The 15,967-nt window shown below is 43.3% G+C and overlaps 1 protein-coding gene across 2 annotated transcripts in view; it reads right to left on the bottom strand.

Moving 5' to 3' along the window:
• phip (PHIP subunit of CUL4-Ring ligase complex) overlaps window positions 1-15,967 on the bottom strand; it is a 41,779-nt gene that overhangs the window by 15,303 nt on the left and 10,509 nt on the right. For both annotated transcript variants that reach the window (XM_086190413.1, XM_086190412.1), the window contains exons 8-21: window positions 13,059-13,280; window positions 11,863-11,963; window positions 11,555-11,625; window positions 11,036-11,136; window positions 10,112-10,152; window positions 8,720-8,818; window positions 6,688-6,844; window positions 5,679-5,813; window positions 5,329-5,457; window positions 3,658-3,883; window positions 2,780-2,932; window positions 1,723-1,906; window positions 1,498-1,600; window positions 121-258 (exon numbers count right to left, since the gene is read on the bottom strand). In XM_086190413.1, the coding sequence (XP_086046539.1) occupies window positions 121-258; window positions 1,498-1,600; window positions 1,723-1,906; window positions 2,780-2,932; window positions 3,658-3,883; window positions 5,329-5,457; window positions 5,679-5,813; window positions 6,688-6,844; window positions 8,720-8,818; window positions 10,112-10,152; window positions 11,036-11,136; window positions 11,555-11,625; window positions 11,863-11,963; window positions 13,059-13,280 (1,860 nt within the window). The remainder of the gene's footprint in view (window positions 1-120; window positions 259-1,497; window positions 1,601-1,722; window positions 1,907-2,779; window positions 2,933-3,657; window positions 3,884-5,328; window positions 5,458-5,678; window positions 5,814-6,687; window positions 6,845-8,719; window positions 8,819-10,111; window positions 10,153-11,035; window positions 11,137-11,554; window positions 11,626-11,862; window positions 11,964-13,058; window positions 13,281-15,967) is intronic.

Here is a 15,967-nt window from a genome sequence, read left to right as displayed (position 1 = left end):
TCTTCCTTGGCCTGTACTCAGCCTCACAGTTTCTGCATAATCCTGCTGGCAGACAGACAAACGCCACAAAAAAAACCTTCACATCCTTGGGGAAGGTAACTGAAACAGTCCAGCATCTACCTCCGAGGTGCTGTCATCATCGTCAGCAGCCTCGGCGCTCTGCCGACTCGTCTCCTCCATGGCAGCGCGGGTTTGATAACCATGGTTACCCTGGCTCCTCCTCCCCTCATCCACTACACACTCTGATGTGGGATGAACCTGCAATGAGAAAGAGAGTAGCGAACGTGAAAGGCAGAATCAATCTTAACAACTCCGGTGATGTAAGGACTGATAGCAGAATGATAATTGGGGACAGCAGGTCAGAAAAGGAAAATGAGGAAACAAGGAATCTTGATTAACTACGAGTGCGCTCAGAACCACAAACCACCGCCAAGGTCCATGTAAAATTTCTTAAGAAATTAATAAAAATGTCAGTACATGTTAATTATATTCATGAAAATGTGAACATCTTGACCCACGGTTTTATTAACGTATCCAATGTTTAAGAGTAGCCTGAGGATGCAGGGTGGTCTGGTCCCATCACTGGGACGAACAAGCGACGTGTGAGCAGAAGTAACACAGTGTCAAAAACAACAACATGAGTTCCAGCAGAAGAGCGATCCGTCACGTGCTTGGTCTGCTCAGTTTGCACTGAATGAGACTGACCTGAGTGGCACCGTATCGCGCAAAATCTGGAGCAGCCACCACCTCAATTTTTATATGGTGAGAGACGGAAGCCTTCTCCTAAAGCAGTGGCACTGGGCATTAATGTGGGAAATCTACGTTTACAGGGCCGTCGCAGGTACTTTTGCCGGGGTTTTTGTGTGTGTGTGTGTGGGGGGGTATGTGAAAGAAGCAGCTACAGAAAAAGAAGTGAAGATCAAAGTTTGTGCTGGGGAGACAAGTTTAACAGTTCTTTTTTTTTTTTTTTTTGGAGAAAATTTTGCCTTCTGGTTTCAGATATCCCAAAAAAGAAAAAGCCTAAACTCTTACCAAAACCACTAAATAAGTACAAATAAAAACGTTTATTCACCCATTAATTCGTAGCTTCCCCAAAATTTAAATGACACTTCATTGAGCCACACTACAATCCTCTACCAGGGTTAATGGAAATCAGAAATTTATTTGTTTCTGTCTGTGAAAAAATGAGACATACAGACACTGATATCCAGCAGATACGCTTTAGAATGTATCAAGAGTCCACGATTACTAGTTTGTGTAGGGTGGTAGACATGTGAAGTGATGTAACACTAATAATAATGAATCAATGATTTAATGTTAATTCAAATGGAATATTATGATGGCCCGGTAGTTTTTAGGTGATCCTGTTGACAACCAATCAGCATCAACACAAAACCCCCTCAGCGTGAGGTAAAAATAAACAGAAAATGAAAAATAGAAACGCTGCCATTATGCAACATGGAGGCCTGGATTAAAAGGTTTAATACATTCACTCACCCTGCTCTCTTTGGGGAGAGAGTGGATGGTGCGTCTCCTCCGTTCTGACTGGTAAATATTGATCTCCTCTTCCCCTTTAGCCTCACGCCAGTTGACCTGTCTCCTTCACAACAAATGCACAAACACAGTCATGACTTGGTTTTATGCTACAACTTCTTAAATAGATGGCCCCACAGTAAAGAGTGTGTGTGTGTGTGTGTGTGAGTGTGTGTGTGTGTGTTTTACCTGACGGAGGCGTTCTCCAGCTCAGGAACCAGCACCCTGCGGCTCCAGGCCACCAGATCTCCCTCTGTTGCCATCTGGCTGCGCGGTGCGTTGCTGTGCATCTGGCGGACCCCTTCGATCTGCCCGCTGCGACGGAGACCCACATTGGGCGGGGAGTGCACCTCCGTTGGCGAGCCCACTGATCCTGCAGGAGGAGGTGTCAGTGTCAACAGCAATAAAGGTGATAAACCTGTTTAGTTGGTGAAGGATGAGGCTGTTAGTCGATCATTCACTCTGGTGCTGCATCTGCTTCAGCGTACCTCACGAGTGCAATGAATAAAAACATAATTAAATGAGAATTCTCAGCAGCAAACAGACTGAAAATGGTTGTTGTTTGTGTCCTTACTTTCAGACAAAGCTGGAGAATTTCCTCTGGTTAAATTTCCAACAGTCCAGGTGACATCGTTTCACTGGTAGTCTCAAACAAAAACATTCTGTTTATTATGACCCGAGAATAAGAGAAGCGTCTAACGATCCCATTTGAGAGGATGGCGAAATGTTGGGGGGGAAAAACATTAATTGATTTAATGATTGTTGTTCAGTGTTTGTGTCCCATATGCAGTCGCCAACAATGAACTTCCCTCGTAAGTAAATGTAATGGACATAAAAGCAATAACAATACCCAAAATAATTTTTGTTTTATTGTTTTTGGTAGACTGACTCAATAATGAATCTAATTATCATTTCAGCAGGGAAGTGGTTTGGCACAAGTTATCTGGGGTTCTTTGCATCCAAAAAAAAAAAAATTCTTCTGAGGCAGTTTTCAAAATAAAATACCTTGAGTGTATTTCTTTTCCATGCAAGAACTTATTACAGTAAACTCTTACATGTTTGTATGGGGGGGAAAAATCACCAGGGAGAATTCACCTCCCTCTCATCCAAAATGATACATGTAATTTCTATCATCAGTAGACATTGTTAATTAATATAGTTCTGCTTTTCTGTATAGAATTATGAGGACAGGGAACTCGGCTGAGTGGTGGATAGAAGGGTTGTAACGGTGATTGTTTAGCTGTACCTCTGCTGGCCCTGGTGTTAGCGGCAATAGCAGAGGGAGCAGAGAGGTCGTTGGTGCCCAGTCTTTGGTCCTGTTCCTGCTGAAGCCTCTGGATCATTGTATCCAGGGGACTAGGACCGTCCACCGCCTGCTCACTGACCACTTGGTTCAGGCCTGACATACAAGGAAATTGTGTAAGAGGGGACTTCAAGAGGAAAAGAGGAAAAAAAAAAGATGACTCTGGTAAAATTAAATCAGTGCATCTAACCTAAATTACAGTCAAAGAGAGGTCCACGTCTTCAGATGATACTCATCTTATTCTATGAATTTATATGTATAAATTGAGGCCAGCTAAAAAGTCCTAGACTCTGCACATCACAATCATCTGCAATCAGCTTGAGGAGGTAAAACTGAGGTGGGTTTACTTCAAATTTCATCTCAGTTCCAAGAGAGCTTTTAAAGAGCACTGTTCAATACAGTGAAGCCTTTGCAGAGCTGTCACTTGGGAGTTTCCACCTTGCCTGGTTAACCGCCTCCACGAGCACAACTAGTGTGTTTCATTAACTACTCTTTATGTCTGCTGATCTCCCCGCCTTATTAATTTTGGTTCTAACTGCCAATGCTGCTGTAGTAGTTTCAGGGAAAGTGTGATTAAGCACATTCACGGACTGATAACATTCTTATCTAGTGGCAGGCAATGTGAGCAGCATGATCAGTTTAACAAAAGTGTCTTTGATCAGCTGACACACGGGATGTGACGAGAGGGAATGTGACAGCATCACCTCCAGGTGAATATTTAGTCTGAAGAGTACAAGCATATGAAGATTTTACTACAACTGAGTCCATGCTCTCAGATATTGCCAGGACGACGAGCTCCCGGTCTGATTCGGCTTCTGTACCTGACGATGTGACGCCCATCTGAGGGATCAGCTGCTCGTCCCTGCAGCCCTCCCTACCAGGCACTAGTCGCTGATATCTCGGGGGGTGGGGGTTCCCATCCACATCCACCAAGAAGGGAGGGGGCATTAGGTGCGGCGCCTGCTGAGTCTGCTCATCCAGCACGTAATTGTTGGCATCCCGGATCAGTGGCCGGTAGTCAGTATGGAAAAACATCTGGTCTGCTATCTGAAACAGAGGTGGGAAATAACCAAGTACATTCAGTCCAAATTGAACTTCTCCCATGCAAGATGGAAACTTAAGACTTAACAAACGTCAACTAGCATTTCGTGCTGTGAAATATTACAATGATGATTTTAAAAAAAGGCAATTCAATGTGAAAAGACTGTAGAAAAACGTTTAGTTTGATCCGATGAAAATATATTGAATGAGATTTTTCCCTGTAAGCTGCAGTTGGTAGCGAGACCAACCTGAAGAGGGTCATAGCCGTAGAAAGCAATAATCAGATTAATCTGATCACAATCACATTGAAGTGCGTTGTGAGACACGTATCCTCATTCTCATCTCATGATCACGTTGCGCTGGAGTTTCTGCAGCATTTTGCGACACGTCCAGCAGTCAAACTACTTTACAAAGCCCGGTCCAGGTTCTAGCAAGCGTAATAAACTCAGCTGGAAGCACACAGTGTCTTGTGTTGTTAGCAAAAAAACAAACAAACAAAAAAAACACACAATCAGGATTTTAGGTCTAATTCAAGAGAGAAACTAGCGACACAGGAATGTTAAAACGGGGATGTGAGTGGGATCTCATAGGAAACGCCTTTAACAACTTAATAAAAGTACTGTCTTATGAATAAGGCCAACTATCAACAGCTGACCAGGTGATGAGTTTCGATGAGCGAGCAGCTCAGTCTGCGCTCACTGGACACATCAGGGTGGTTGTGCTGGTGCCTGCCTCCTCTTCAGCATACCGGCCCTTCCTGCTCTATTTTCCTCCAGGCAGGTCAGTCCTGCGCTATGGGACATGCAGCTTGTCAGGTCCTTACCAAAACTCTCCAAGGAGGTTTTCAGTGTATCAGCAGGTGGTTGAGTGTAACCAGACACTGATATGCACTCACTCAGAGGTGGAGCCCACTACTCATGAACACTGAATAGCTGGCGGACATTTCTACACACAGCAGGTCACAGGTTTTTATCTGAAAAAATGTGCAAGATATCCGTCCTGTTGTATTCTGCACAACAGTGAGCTTTTTACTGTGTCGGGTCACTTTTAGTACCCAGCCCAGGCTTCCACTCAAGGATAAATGTGTTGTTTTTTCTTTCTGCTGCATACATCCACCGTCCTTGTTTAGTCCAGTTGCGTCAAACTGTCTTTGGTGCATTTTTCTTCTTCTTGGTGAAGTTAATTGGGGCATTGCTTTATGCTGATTGCAAATTCGCAGCCGATTCAAAAATTAAGTCAAATCAAATCAAAAATCATCCACATATGCAGGAGGGGAAGAACTTACTGTTTTGTGCAATACAGAAATATGAGGAAAAATAAGAGAGCTTTCATGAGGCCCAAATCTTAACCCAACACGACACAGGAATTTGTTTTTACTAATAAAATGAGCTGTTAAACAGATGAAGACGTGTGTACAAATAGAAATGGTATGCCTGCTGTGCCTGCTGTACCTTGTCATACTTGCTGCTGGAGCCAAAGCCAAAGATGAGCAAGTGTCCATGGGAGTCGGTGGCTGCAAAATGCTGACCATCTGGACTACATTTGCAGTCAAACAGCGCTCCATGCCCTTGGCCTTCGATCTACCCAGGGAGAAAGAGAAATTCACACACTTGCCAATTTATTAGGCACACCTCCATTAAACTTATGGACTCAAAGTACTGGCCATATGATGGTTCTGCAACAATGCAAACATGGAGGAGACATGGAGGTATTACAACCCATAACCACACCCTCCAGGATAGAGGTGGACAGGCGGAGAGACAAAGTGATGATGCACGAGTCAGCTGGTCAGCAGTCTCACCATGTTGAAGTAGGAGCGGATCTTGACTCCTCTGGCTAAATCCCACACTATGCAATTCCCATCATGCCCCGCTGAGAAAAGGATTCTTGGGTCAAAGGGGTGTGGCTCCAGGACAAACACCTCATCCTCATGACCCTGTTATTAACAATATTAAGGACTTGATGAGTACACAGCAGTTACTACATGAAGGAGAAGTTCAGAGAAATCAGTGTTGGTTACTTGGATGACAGCTTTACCCCCTACGACAGAAACGGTTGATTGTACACAGCGTCTTTCCAATGTGAGGGACTGAAGTCACTTCGTATTGTTGGCCCATTTACCAATATCTCTCTCACACACACACACACACACACACACACACACACACACACACACACACACACACACACACACACACACACACACACACACACACACACACACACACACACACACACACACGCGCCCGCGATCATGCAAGGTATCAACATGTTCATCAAAAGTAATTGGGGATTCGGTATCTTGCTCAAGGACAGATCGACATGGTCTCACGGGATCCAACCAGCGAGACAGAACCAGTAATCACAGGACGGCCCCTCCACCTCCTGAGCCGTGCTGCTCAGGGGGTATCATTCCTTGGAATTACCTTTTTTTTCTAGGCAAATACGAAACATCCCAAGTCAGAGTATCCAAGAGTGCTTTACACAGCACTTTTCAACAATCCCTGTCAGCAACTTCACCACCATGTTGACAGGTAAGGTCAAAGAAAACAAAACAAAGGAACAAAAGCAGAGGATTTAGATTTGAGACCTGCTGCTCCAGTTGGTCAAAGCGCAAACGCTACGTGCTCCATCAAGAAAGGAATGTGCGGAAGATAAGCCTGGCCACGCCTCTTTATAAGACGGGCGCACAAATGGGCATAAGCGTATTTGCTATTGAAACCTTGCCACTTTGCATCAGGCTCAAGATTAAGCAGATGTGTGTTTGAGTGTGTTGCGTTAGCGTGTGAATGTGTTTCATCGCCACATACCATCAGAACATGGACGAGGTTTCCGGTGGTGGAGTTCCACACCTTCAGCGTCAGGTTGTTGGCGGCTGTAATCACCATGCTGTCGTGGCGATCCCATGCTACCATGGTAACCTTCAACTTAGTCACCTTGTCTTCCAGCGGTGGAGGGTTGTACTTCCTGGAGGGTAAGTGAGGATGCTGTGAATCACTAGACCCATATGCACCAAAGTGACGGACCAACAATGATGTCATCATCAAACAATCATGGTTGGTTTAGCTTAAACTTTACACAGGAAATAAATACATGCCAGATCATTTCAATTAAAACAATTCCACATCTCAGGACAGTTGAAAATGATCATTTCCAACACAGCTATGAATACATACATATACAAACTGAGAAAATACTCTCTTGTGCGGTTCCCAGACTAGTTTCTGAACGTCCCCTGGAAGGGGGTACTTCGGAGTTAGAGATCACACCAAAGAATTTAAGAAATATCTCTCCAGTTTTACACTGATTAATTATAAACTATTGCCACATGTTCCATTGATTTAGATTGTCTCTAATCAATCTTTTCAAGTTGATCTTTGTCCATGAAGTCAGGGCCTGTTGGTGTCCACGGTGCCGGAATCACAGAATTAGACTGAACTGCAGAACTGCAAGATGTGGACTAGTGTGGAATTTGCCGAAATATGGATTCCATTTAGAAAATTCTGGGTTTCCGTGCAGAACCAAAGCATTTTTTAACAAGACTTGCTGAATAAAAGAAGGAAAAAAAAAAAAACTTTTGGTGGACATGCTGCTGCTGCGTCTGTGAGTCACCCCCAAAAGCTAAGTAAACACAGACAGCGGAGACGCTTGTCAAAAACTCCTCGACGCTGACAGTTAAGCTGGTCGCTCACGGCCACTCCAGGATCTGGTGACCACATTGCTGCTTGTCCCTTCCTGTGTTTATGCAGATTAAATCCTCTCAAACGCAAAACACTAACAGCAACATTCAGAGTAAAACAATGATTATCATAAGAAGATGGGTTTGATTTAAAACAACAACAACAACATCTATATTTTGGTACATCCAATTTATTGCTATTTAGAATATTTCTTAGTAAATAAATAAAAAGATAGATGTGTTTGATTTGACTGCTTAGACACGGATGCCAAAATAAGGATCGGTTGAGAAAAACAGAATTCAGAGCCAGGAAATAAGAAATGTCGGGGTTACACAAAAAAAACAAAAAAACAAAACAGTTTTCGTACAGTGAAGAGGCAGGATGGCAAGAAATTAAGATTGATTTAGCCAAATAAGAATTAAAAAACAAACAAAAAAAAAAACGATGAAGCTAAACACTGACAAAAATGACAACCCTGGAGGAGTCACCAGGCAGGGGGACATGTGATGACATAAGGATCTGACAGAGACTGACAGGAGTAGCCGAACATAAATACAGACTCGACTAATGATGCAACAAGCAAAAGGAGGAAGGACAGGAGGGCAGGGAAGGAGATGATTGGGTGAGACACACTGGGAGCAGGGCTGTGACTGGCGAGGACTCATGACAAGACACAGGCAAGGGAGACGGACAGAGACGGGACATAGCACACTGGGGAAGTACAACAAAATAAAACAGGATCTGGCATCCTGGAAACTAAGAAAACACTGAACACACATGGATCATAGCTGAGTTCAAATCCATGATGGAACCGCTACAAATTTCATGATAAACACAAAATAATTGAGAATCCATAGTAATTCTAGTTCCTGACTTGTGTCACTCATTCAGATGCCTGCAGTAAATCTATAATTCGTCAAAGAGAAGATAATCAATGCCTCACTTTAACGATAATATGTCAGCTGTGTATCTCACAATACTCTGATACTCTGGATGAGGGTGAGGACATGGAAATGGAAACAACACCATTTCTTGTGCCTACAACATTGATTTTTTTACAAAAAACAATTTTAACTTTAACTTTATAAGCCAGAGGATCACCCCGACCCACAGGTCTGAGCACAGCCGAGCAGCCAGGAGAGACAGATTTACACACACATACCCGGGTAATTTGGTCTGCATGTCCAGCAGAATGCTCCTCCAGCCCTGAGGCTGCAGCTGCCAGATACGTGCTGTGCCATCCCTGCTGCCGCTCACAAACCTAAAACACACACACACACACACACACACACACACACACACACACACACACACACACACACACACACACACACACACACACAGATTCATGCAGCCACTAGACTGTACATATAACATCGCTATATATTTTTCTTCAAGCTTTCTGCAGGATAACAGTTTCCCTACATTTCCACACATATCATGTTACACTTATTATATGTAACCGCCCTCAAAATCTCTTCTCGCTTTAGGCAGTCCATCTCCCTCGCTGCTGTTATCTCAACAGTGAAGGAGTTCCCTGTAAACTCAACACAGGCTCACTCGGTTTCACACACAGCGAGCACAAGTGTTCGCCTGCATGTGTGGGTATATTTCACCCAAGACGTGTGTTCGGCCTTTCAACGACTCATACCCAAGCTAGTTTTTCCATCACTGCTGCCACAAGAGTGCTGGCTCACGGGGAATTGTTAGGTCTCTTTAAACTTAATTAATCTACAGAGTGGGATTCTGGACCTTCTCTCTTTATTCAAGGTGTCATGAGACAACCTTTTGTTGTTTTTTGGTGTTATTTAAGTAAAACTGATGGGACTTGACAAATAGGTGTTTTGAGCTTGCAAAAACATTTTTAAAACCTGTTGGTTTTGTTTTTTTTTTAGCATTAAGGGGAGTCTCACAGAGACTGATGGTCCCTTTAGCAGGAGAGCCCTGATCACATTCACACCTGGAAGCTGCTCAGTACAACCACAGTCTGATCTGCTGGCCACCCAGCAGCTCCACTGGAGCAGTCGGGGTTAAGGGCCTTGCTCAAGGACACCTCAGTGTTGGTAATGAGGGTTGGGCCAGCGCTGCTTCTTCACTTTCCTTGGGATTGAGCTAATGACCCTCCAGCCACAGCTCCACTTCAGAGCTTTCTTTCTGCATCACTTCTTTGTGACTGCAGAATACAGACAGAATCGTACATTTTTTGCTTCAAGCTAATAATGACAGCCACTTAACAGCAGCTCAACTGTCCAAAAATGCTAAGAAACCCTCCCGAGCAACTGTGAATGAACCCAAAGTGTTACAGTTAGTCTGAATTTTTTCAAATGAAAGTGTTTGTGAATTACTGAAGAGACAGCACAGAGTATCAATTCAAGACCAGTTAACTGAGGAGAAGATGAATCCCATAGTGAGTAGAGTGATTATTTCTGCTGACTCCATCCTGTGGTATTACAACACCCAGTGGCCCCATAAAAACTAACTGCAATGAGCGTACAAAACTTCACAACACACACACACACACGCACGCACGCACAAACACGCAGTGCTAACTTACCTGTCACTGCAATGTGAAAATTGGATGCTGTCAACTTTGTCCTGGAAAATATGGGAGAAAACAACACAATGAGTATTTACTCTGGCAGGTGTCAAAATTATGACGAGTTTATTGTGTATTACAGCTAATGAGTTAGACAGAATCATCTAAACTCAGGGTCAACTTTCTGGACTTTTTTTTTTTTTCCCCCAGTAAATGGAGTTTGCTGGGCTTGAATGCAGAACCACACCAATTAGCAGGACCACCAATTAAAGTCCATCCGCTAAAGAAGACCATGACATCAGGCTGACAAGTCAGGAGTATGTGTGGTGAGAAGACTTGTTCTGTTGCTTGTGTTTTTGTCGGACTGTCGCTTCCAAGCACTGGTGTGAAATTTTGTTTGACTAAACCCTGTGTTATCATGAATTACTTGTTAATTATAACAATCAATAATCGTTAATTACATTATTAAATTATCTTAATTACTTGTGTAGAAATAAGTGCAGTCAAGTGATTGAGATATTATACAGGGTTAATCGCATGGTTGTTCATCATGACTGATCACTTATTAATAGCTCATTTTCTTATCTGTTCAAATTTTCCTTTTTTACATAATGAAAAAAAAAAAGTGTAAACATGAGTAAATACTATTCTTCTTTTCACCTCCAGTTTAACCGGAAAAGCTCATAAATCATGATTGCACCCAATTCTTTCTAAAAAAGGAAGAAGGGACTCATCGGACCCAGATGACCAACATCCGCTGATGCTAATGAATCCATGTTGTGGTCATTAGTTAGTGGCGTGTTCTGTCTCAGCCGCAGAGGATTAGTAAAAAAAATAAAAAATCTAAAAATTTAGGCACAAATTCTTGATAAAACTTGACGCATTCTTGAAATAAACCGTGATGCTCGACGATGTGTCAAAAATGGCTAAATGGTGACTCACTGTGTGGCTCTCAAGCTCGGAGATCTTCTCTGGTTGACCTGAGCCAAAGTAGTAGACCCTGATGATGTGATCCGTGCTTCCCGTGGCCAGGAACATACCACCTGGACACCACAGGGCAAATACACACACACACAAATAATTGGAACAGTCCACAAAAGAAATTGCCTCTCTTCTATTTCATGTCTCCAGAACAAAAACATCAAAAACGGTTCATATACACTGCAAGAACCAAACTGCTGTAAAACACACTTTTTTTTCCTGTATTTGTACGAGCGAATGTTTCAAACAAGCCAAGTCCTGAATCGAATGTTCAAGGTCAATAACACTTCAAAGCAGAAATACGCTCTGAAGGACTGTGACACACTCTTCTTCCACACAAAGCAGCCGGCCCACTTGAGCCAGGCCGTCTGCTGTCGTAGCTCTCCACTTAATCCAGGCTAATTTTACACTTTTATTCCCAGTTCTGTTGATATTCCAGTCCTTGAAACATGCATGACAACCAAAGCAAGCTGTCTTTACCTGCACTAAAGGAGGAGCAGATCATCTGAACTCCGGGTCTGGAACGTTCCGTGAACTTACTGGGCCTGTGACTGGACACATGAGGTGTTGAAATTGTTATAAAACCAAGTGTGAATGCTGCAGAACCCAAAATATATGTCGGTCACATCAGTCCTGTTCCACAAAGACTCTGCCGATGAGTAGACAGTGTAGATTAAACCCAGGAATTATTCCACACACCTGTGACTAAAATAGTAGCATCTTAGCAACAAGCTTCACAAACATGCATACGCATTAAGGTTTTAAGGTGGCACGATGTATCCTCTCACCCAAACTTGAGCGTACGAGCGTCCCACTGCCAGAAACAGATGGTGCCGTCAGCTCCGGTGGAGGACAGGTAGCGCTTGGAGCCGCTACAAAGAGGAGAAAACTGCAAGCACAAACAATTAGAGGTTACAGCTGTGCATAATGAGCAATCAAATGATGTTGCTAGGACAAAAAATTAAAAAGAAAGGACAATTAACCCAAATAGGGTTCAACAACATTCATTACGATATTGGCGAAGACGAGACGTGATCAGCCTGGGAGCTTTGACGCATTTGCCGACAACAAATTCAGGTTCTTTGTTTTTATCTTCGGCCAGTTGATTTCTGGCCCACCCGTTATCACTTTGACTGGTGTGAAATTTTGATTGAGGGTCAACAGGTTCTATTTTGAAAAGCCTTCTGTGCAGTTGATGTTGAGCACCACTTCTAGGACACTTCTGAGATGCAGAGCAGCACTCGTGGAATTAAAATATTTCTCTGCAATAAAGGCAGAAAGCTCTGGAGGCTGCATCGCAGCCGGACACGGCGGGATCAAGTCAGACAGGAGCTGCATAAACGATGCCACCCTAATGTTGTAATCCAATTATACAACTAGAGGGCACTGGGAGAGTGTACACCGCTGCCAAGGTGAGCCAAACCCAACGTAAAACTTGGATTCACATGCACCTCAGAGGCTGCAGCTGTTCCAGAGAGAGGGTGGTGAGACCTAAAAATATCTGGATTGTGTGTTAATTTGTTACATCAGGCTTACTTCCTGTAACCACTAGCTGGCGCTTTGATGACGTAGAGATGTTCCGACAGGGACTGTTATCAAACGTGTTAAGTTTTGAAACTTTGTCCGCGTCGCTAAGGCAGCACCATTTAAGTCACAGCCTTCAAAGTAACGCATCGGCAAGTCCTTCAGGGGTTTCTGATCAAATCTAAGAGGCATCTTGACAACCCTGTTGGAGGAGGACATCAAAGCGTTAAAAAAAATAATAATAATAATAATAATAATTTCCTCTTGGCTATAACAAAGAAAATGTATAGAATTTTCCTTGGCCCATTCTTCACCCCTCCACCAATTTTTGTGAAAGTCCACCTCATAGTTGCAGAGAAGCACTGCCAAAGACATGACTTCCTTGGGTAAGTAAACGTGATAGCATTGAGCGGCCCAGACAAACAAACACACGCACGCACGCACACACACACACACACACCTGTAGTGAGGTGATAGACGCTGCATGTCCTTCCAGAACAGCTAAAGGAGCGCATGTCTGTAAGCACCAGACTCTGATGGTTTTGTCACAGGAACCAGCAGCGATCATGGTGTTCTCATAGCTGACGGCCATGTCGGAGATCTCAGCCGCGTGGCCGCGGAGCGTCGCCAACAAACGCCCATCATCTGTTCCCCAGATCTTCACGAGGCAGTCGTCGGAGCCCTGAGAAACCAAGACACACACGACTTGAGGACTACATCTGAAAAAGCATGAGAAGTACACAATTTAACATGTCGACTTCAAAAACCTATCTGGACATGATGAGGCTTCAGGCTGTCGGCGGACTGGCAAACTTTAACAGAAAAGGAAGTGAGAATCTTCTGATGCAAAAAATAGAGGTGATTAATCTACAGTGTGACAAAACGTGACAATGAAAATTTTAGAGCCTTTGATCATCGTCTGCTGCACAGCAACTCTCTGAAAAACCTCCTGGTTATTATCTGGCCACCTCAAACGCCTGTGGACCACGCAGACCTGCTCAGCCTGTCACGATAATTACTGTATCGACTAATCTCACAAAAAATAGACATGAACCTTTCCTGACCTCAATACATCGCCCTCTGCAACATATGTCTGTTTGTATGCATGAAAAAATACTCTGCACATCCACGTCAAGACACAGGTGTGTAGGGGAAAGGCAGGTATATGAAAAAGAGGATGCGGTCTTTCACTGCCCCATCATAAAATAAACTGGTACACTGCAAGTGTGCAGGACTTTTGTGTATTTTTAAATATGTTGGTATCAGTACTATTTCTATCAGCCGTTTTGCTCAAGACTCTTCCTCTTTGTTCATCAAACCTGTCATTTAGGATGAACAAACAACATGATAAACATAATTTATGGGTTTTCACACACAAAAAAAAAGGTTTTAGAAATTGAAAAGAATATTTTTGACATTCACAATATTTGCATGTTTTTCAGCATTTGGAGTGTCCGTCTCGCAACAGAAGGGTTGCTGGTTCGAGCCTCGCTTCGCCCAGTGACCATGTCCAAGTGTCCTTGAGCAGGATACTGAGCCCCTAATTGTTCCTGATGGCCCTGTGATGGACCTTGACGGATGCATGGATGGGTGGGTGGATGGATATCTACATCAGTAACCAGCAGCTATCAACCAAATTAGTTGTAAAAATATCAGCATGTTGGAGATCGGCAAAAAGAGACCATATCTTGAATCTTGGTCTTAATCTAACTGCGGTCTCATAATTCCAATCAAGGTTTTGTTTCTCTACTGAAATAGCAGATTATCTAGTTTTTGATGGGAAATTAAATGAATCAATGCAAAAACAATAATCTCTGACATGGCGCTGTTTCAGTGCCGGTGTGTCCTCTAAGCTCAACTCCCCTGAGACTGTACAACATGAAGTCAATTATCAGACAAAGCAGGTTATTGCAGTACAGCAACTGCAGCAGCTATGGAAATGTCTCCTCACACTTCATTTGGTTTTTCACAATGATGGGGGGACGGTGTGCAGCGTACTGAATGTCTTTCAGTGACACATTTATACACAAACAAGTGGAAAGACAAACCCTGTGAGTAAGTCGCTACCCACTTCAGGACTGAGATGACGTAAGAGCGCTCACTGCTCTCGACGAAATGAAGCAGAAGTGCACAGAAGAAGATGAAGTAACTTCCGACTGCATCGACCTCACCAAGATGTGTCATTTTAACAGGAAGTGTTTAAAAAGGAAAAGCGCGCTCAATGTAGTTATTAAATTCAGAGTTATGGAATACAAGCAGAGGAAGAGCAAGGCATGAAAAAGGTCATGATGAATCGATAAATGATGAACAACAAATTCCAGCTCACGGGAGTCTGAACTCCAGAGGCAGCTTCTTCTAAAAGGAGAAATGTGAAGTTTTCTATTTCAACCTGGGTTCTACTTTCTGTGTGTGTGTGTGTGTGTGTGTGTGTGTGTGTGTGTGTGTGTGTGTGTGTGTGTGTGTGTGTGTGTGTGTTGAGGGGGGTTTGAAATGATCAGTGGGGACCAAAACTTAACATCCAAAAGTGGCAGAACAGCTGCGATATAATATCATGGCGGAAACTGAGTGTCATAAATCCATCCACGTCAGTGAGACTTTTCTGTTTAAGTTTCATTTTCACTTCTTGGACTGCAGTTGTGTGTGTGTGTGTGTGTGTGTGTGGGGGGGGGGGGTTTGAGATGTTTATGAAAGAAGTCATGCTGAAACTCAGAGTGGAGCACTTAGGAGAGCACAAAGCATTTGGCTTTATTCATGAAAGGTTCTTACACAATATACTACTACTTTAGCCGTAAGTGTTGACTAACGTACAGGAATTTATTTGTAACTTCATGCTCCTGACATCTGTTGTGTACCTCTTGTAACTGTCAATCATCCAGGCCAGCAAAGACTTCAATGTTAGCAGAAGTACACAACTGAGTTCAGTAGCAAAGAGTTACAACTAGCCATCAGGCTTTGCTGCCTGCCCGTAAAACCAAATTGAGGACTAAAAATCTAAAGAGTCCCGTAGTGTATGAGGACAAATCAGTGCTTAATAACAGCTCATGAATGAGGCATATTCCTGAAAGCCAATGAAATGACATACAACACCTAAAAGAAGCTTTCCTAGAGGACCTTTGTGGGCCGGGGAGGGACATGTGAAGTTGTAGCTACTTGTGCTACGCGTGGAGGAACACTCTGCAGCATCTCGCACACTATCACATTAGCAGTGTCCACTTTGACAGTCGGTCCAATAAGAGAGCAAATCCCATATCAAAGCACTTGCAACTGAACTGAAAACGCAGGATCAAGAACCTCGAGACATCTGAACAGGCTTCAGGGATTAAACTTAACACTCCACTTCAACAGTTCAGGTTTATGACTCAACATGTT

This window comes from Aulostomus chinensis, chromosome 20 (assembly GCF_037954235.1).
Source record: "Aulostomus chinensis isolate RoL2024-O1b breed Wild chromosome 20, RoL_Achi_v1.0, whole genome shotgun sequence".
Classification (NCBI taxonomy): Eukaryota; Metazoa; Chordata; class Actinopteri; order Syngnathiformes; family Aulostomidae; genus Aulostomus; species Aulostomus chinensis.
Note: the sequence above shows the minus strand (reverse complement) of the source record. Positions and strands in the feature narration are given on the sequence as shown.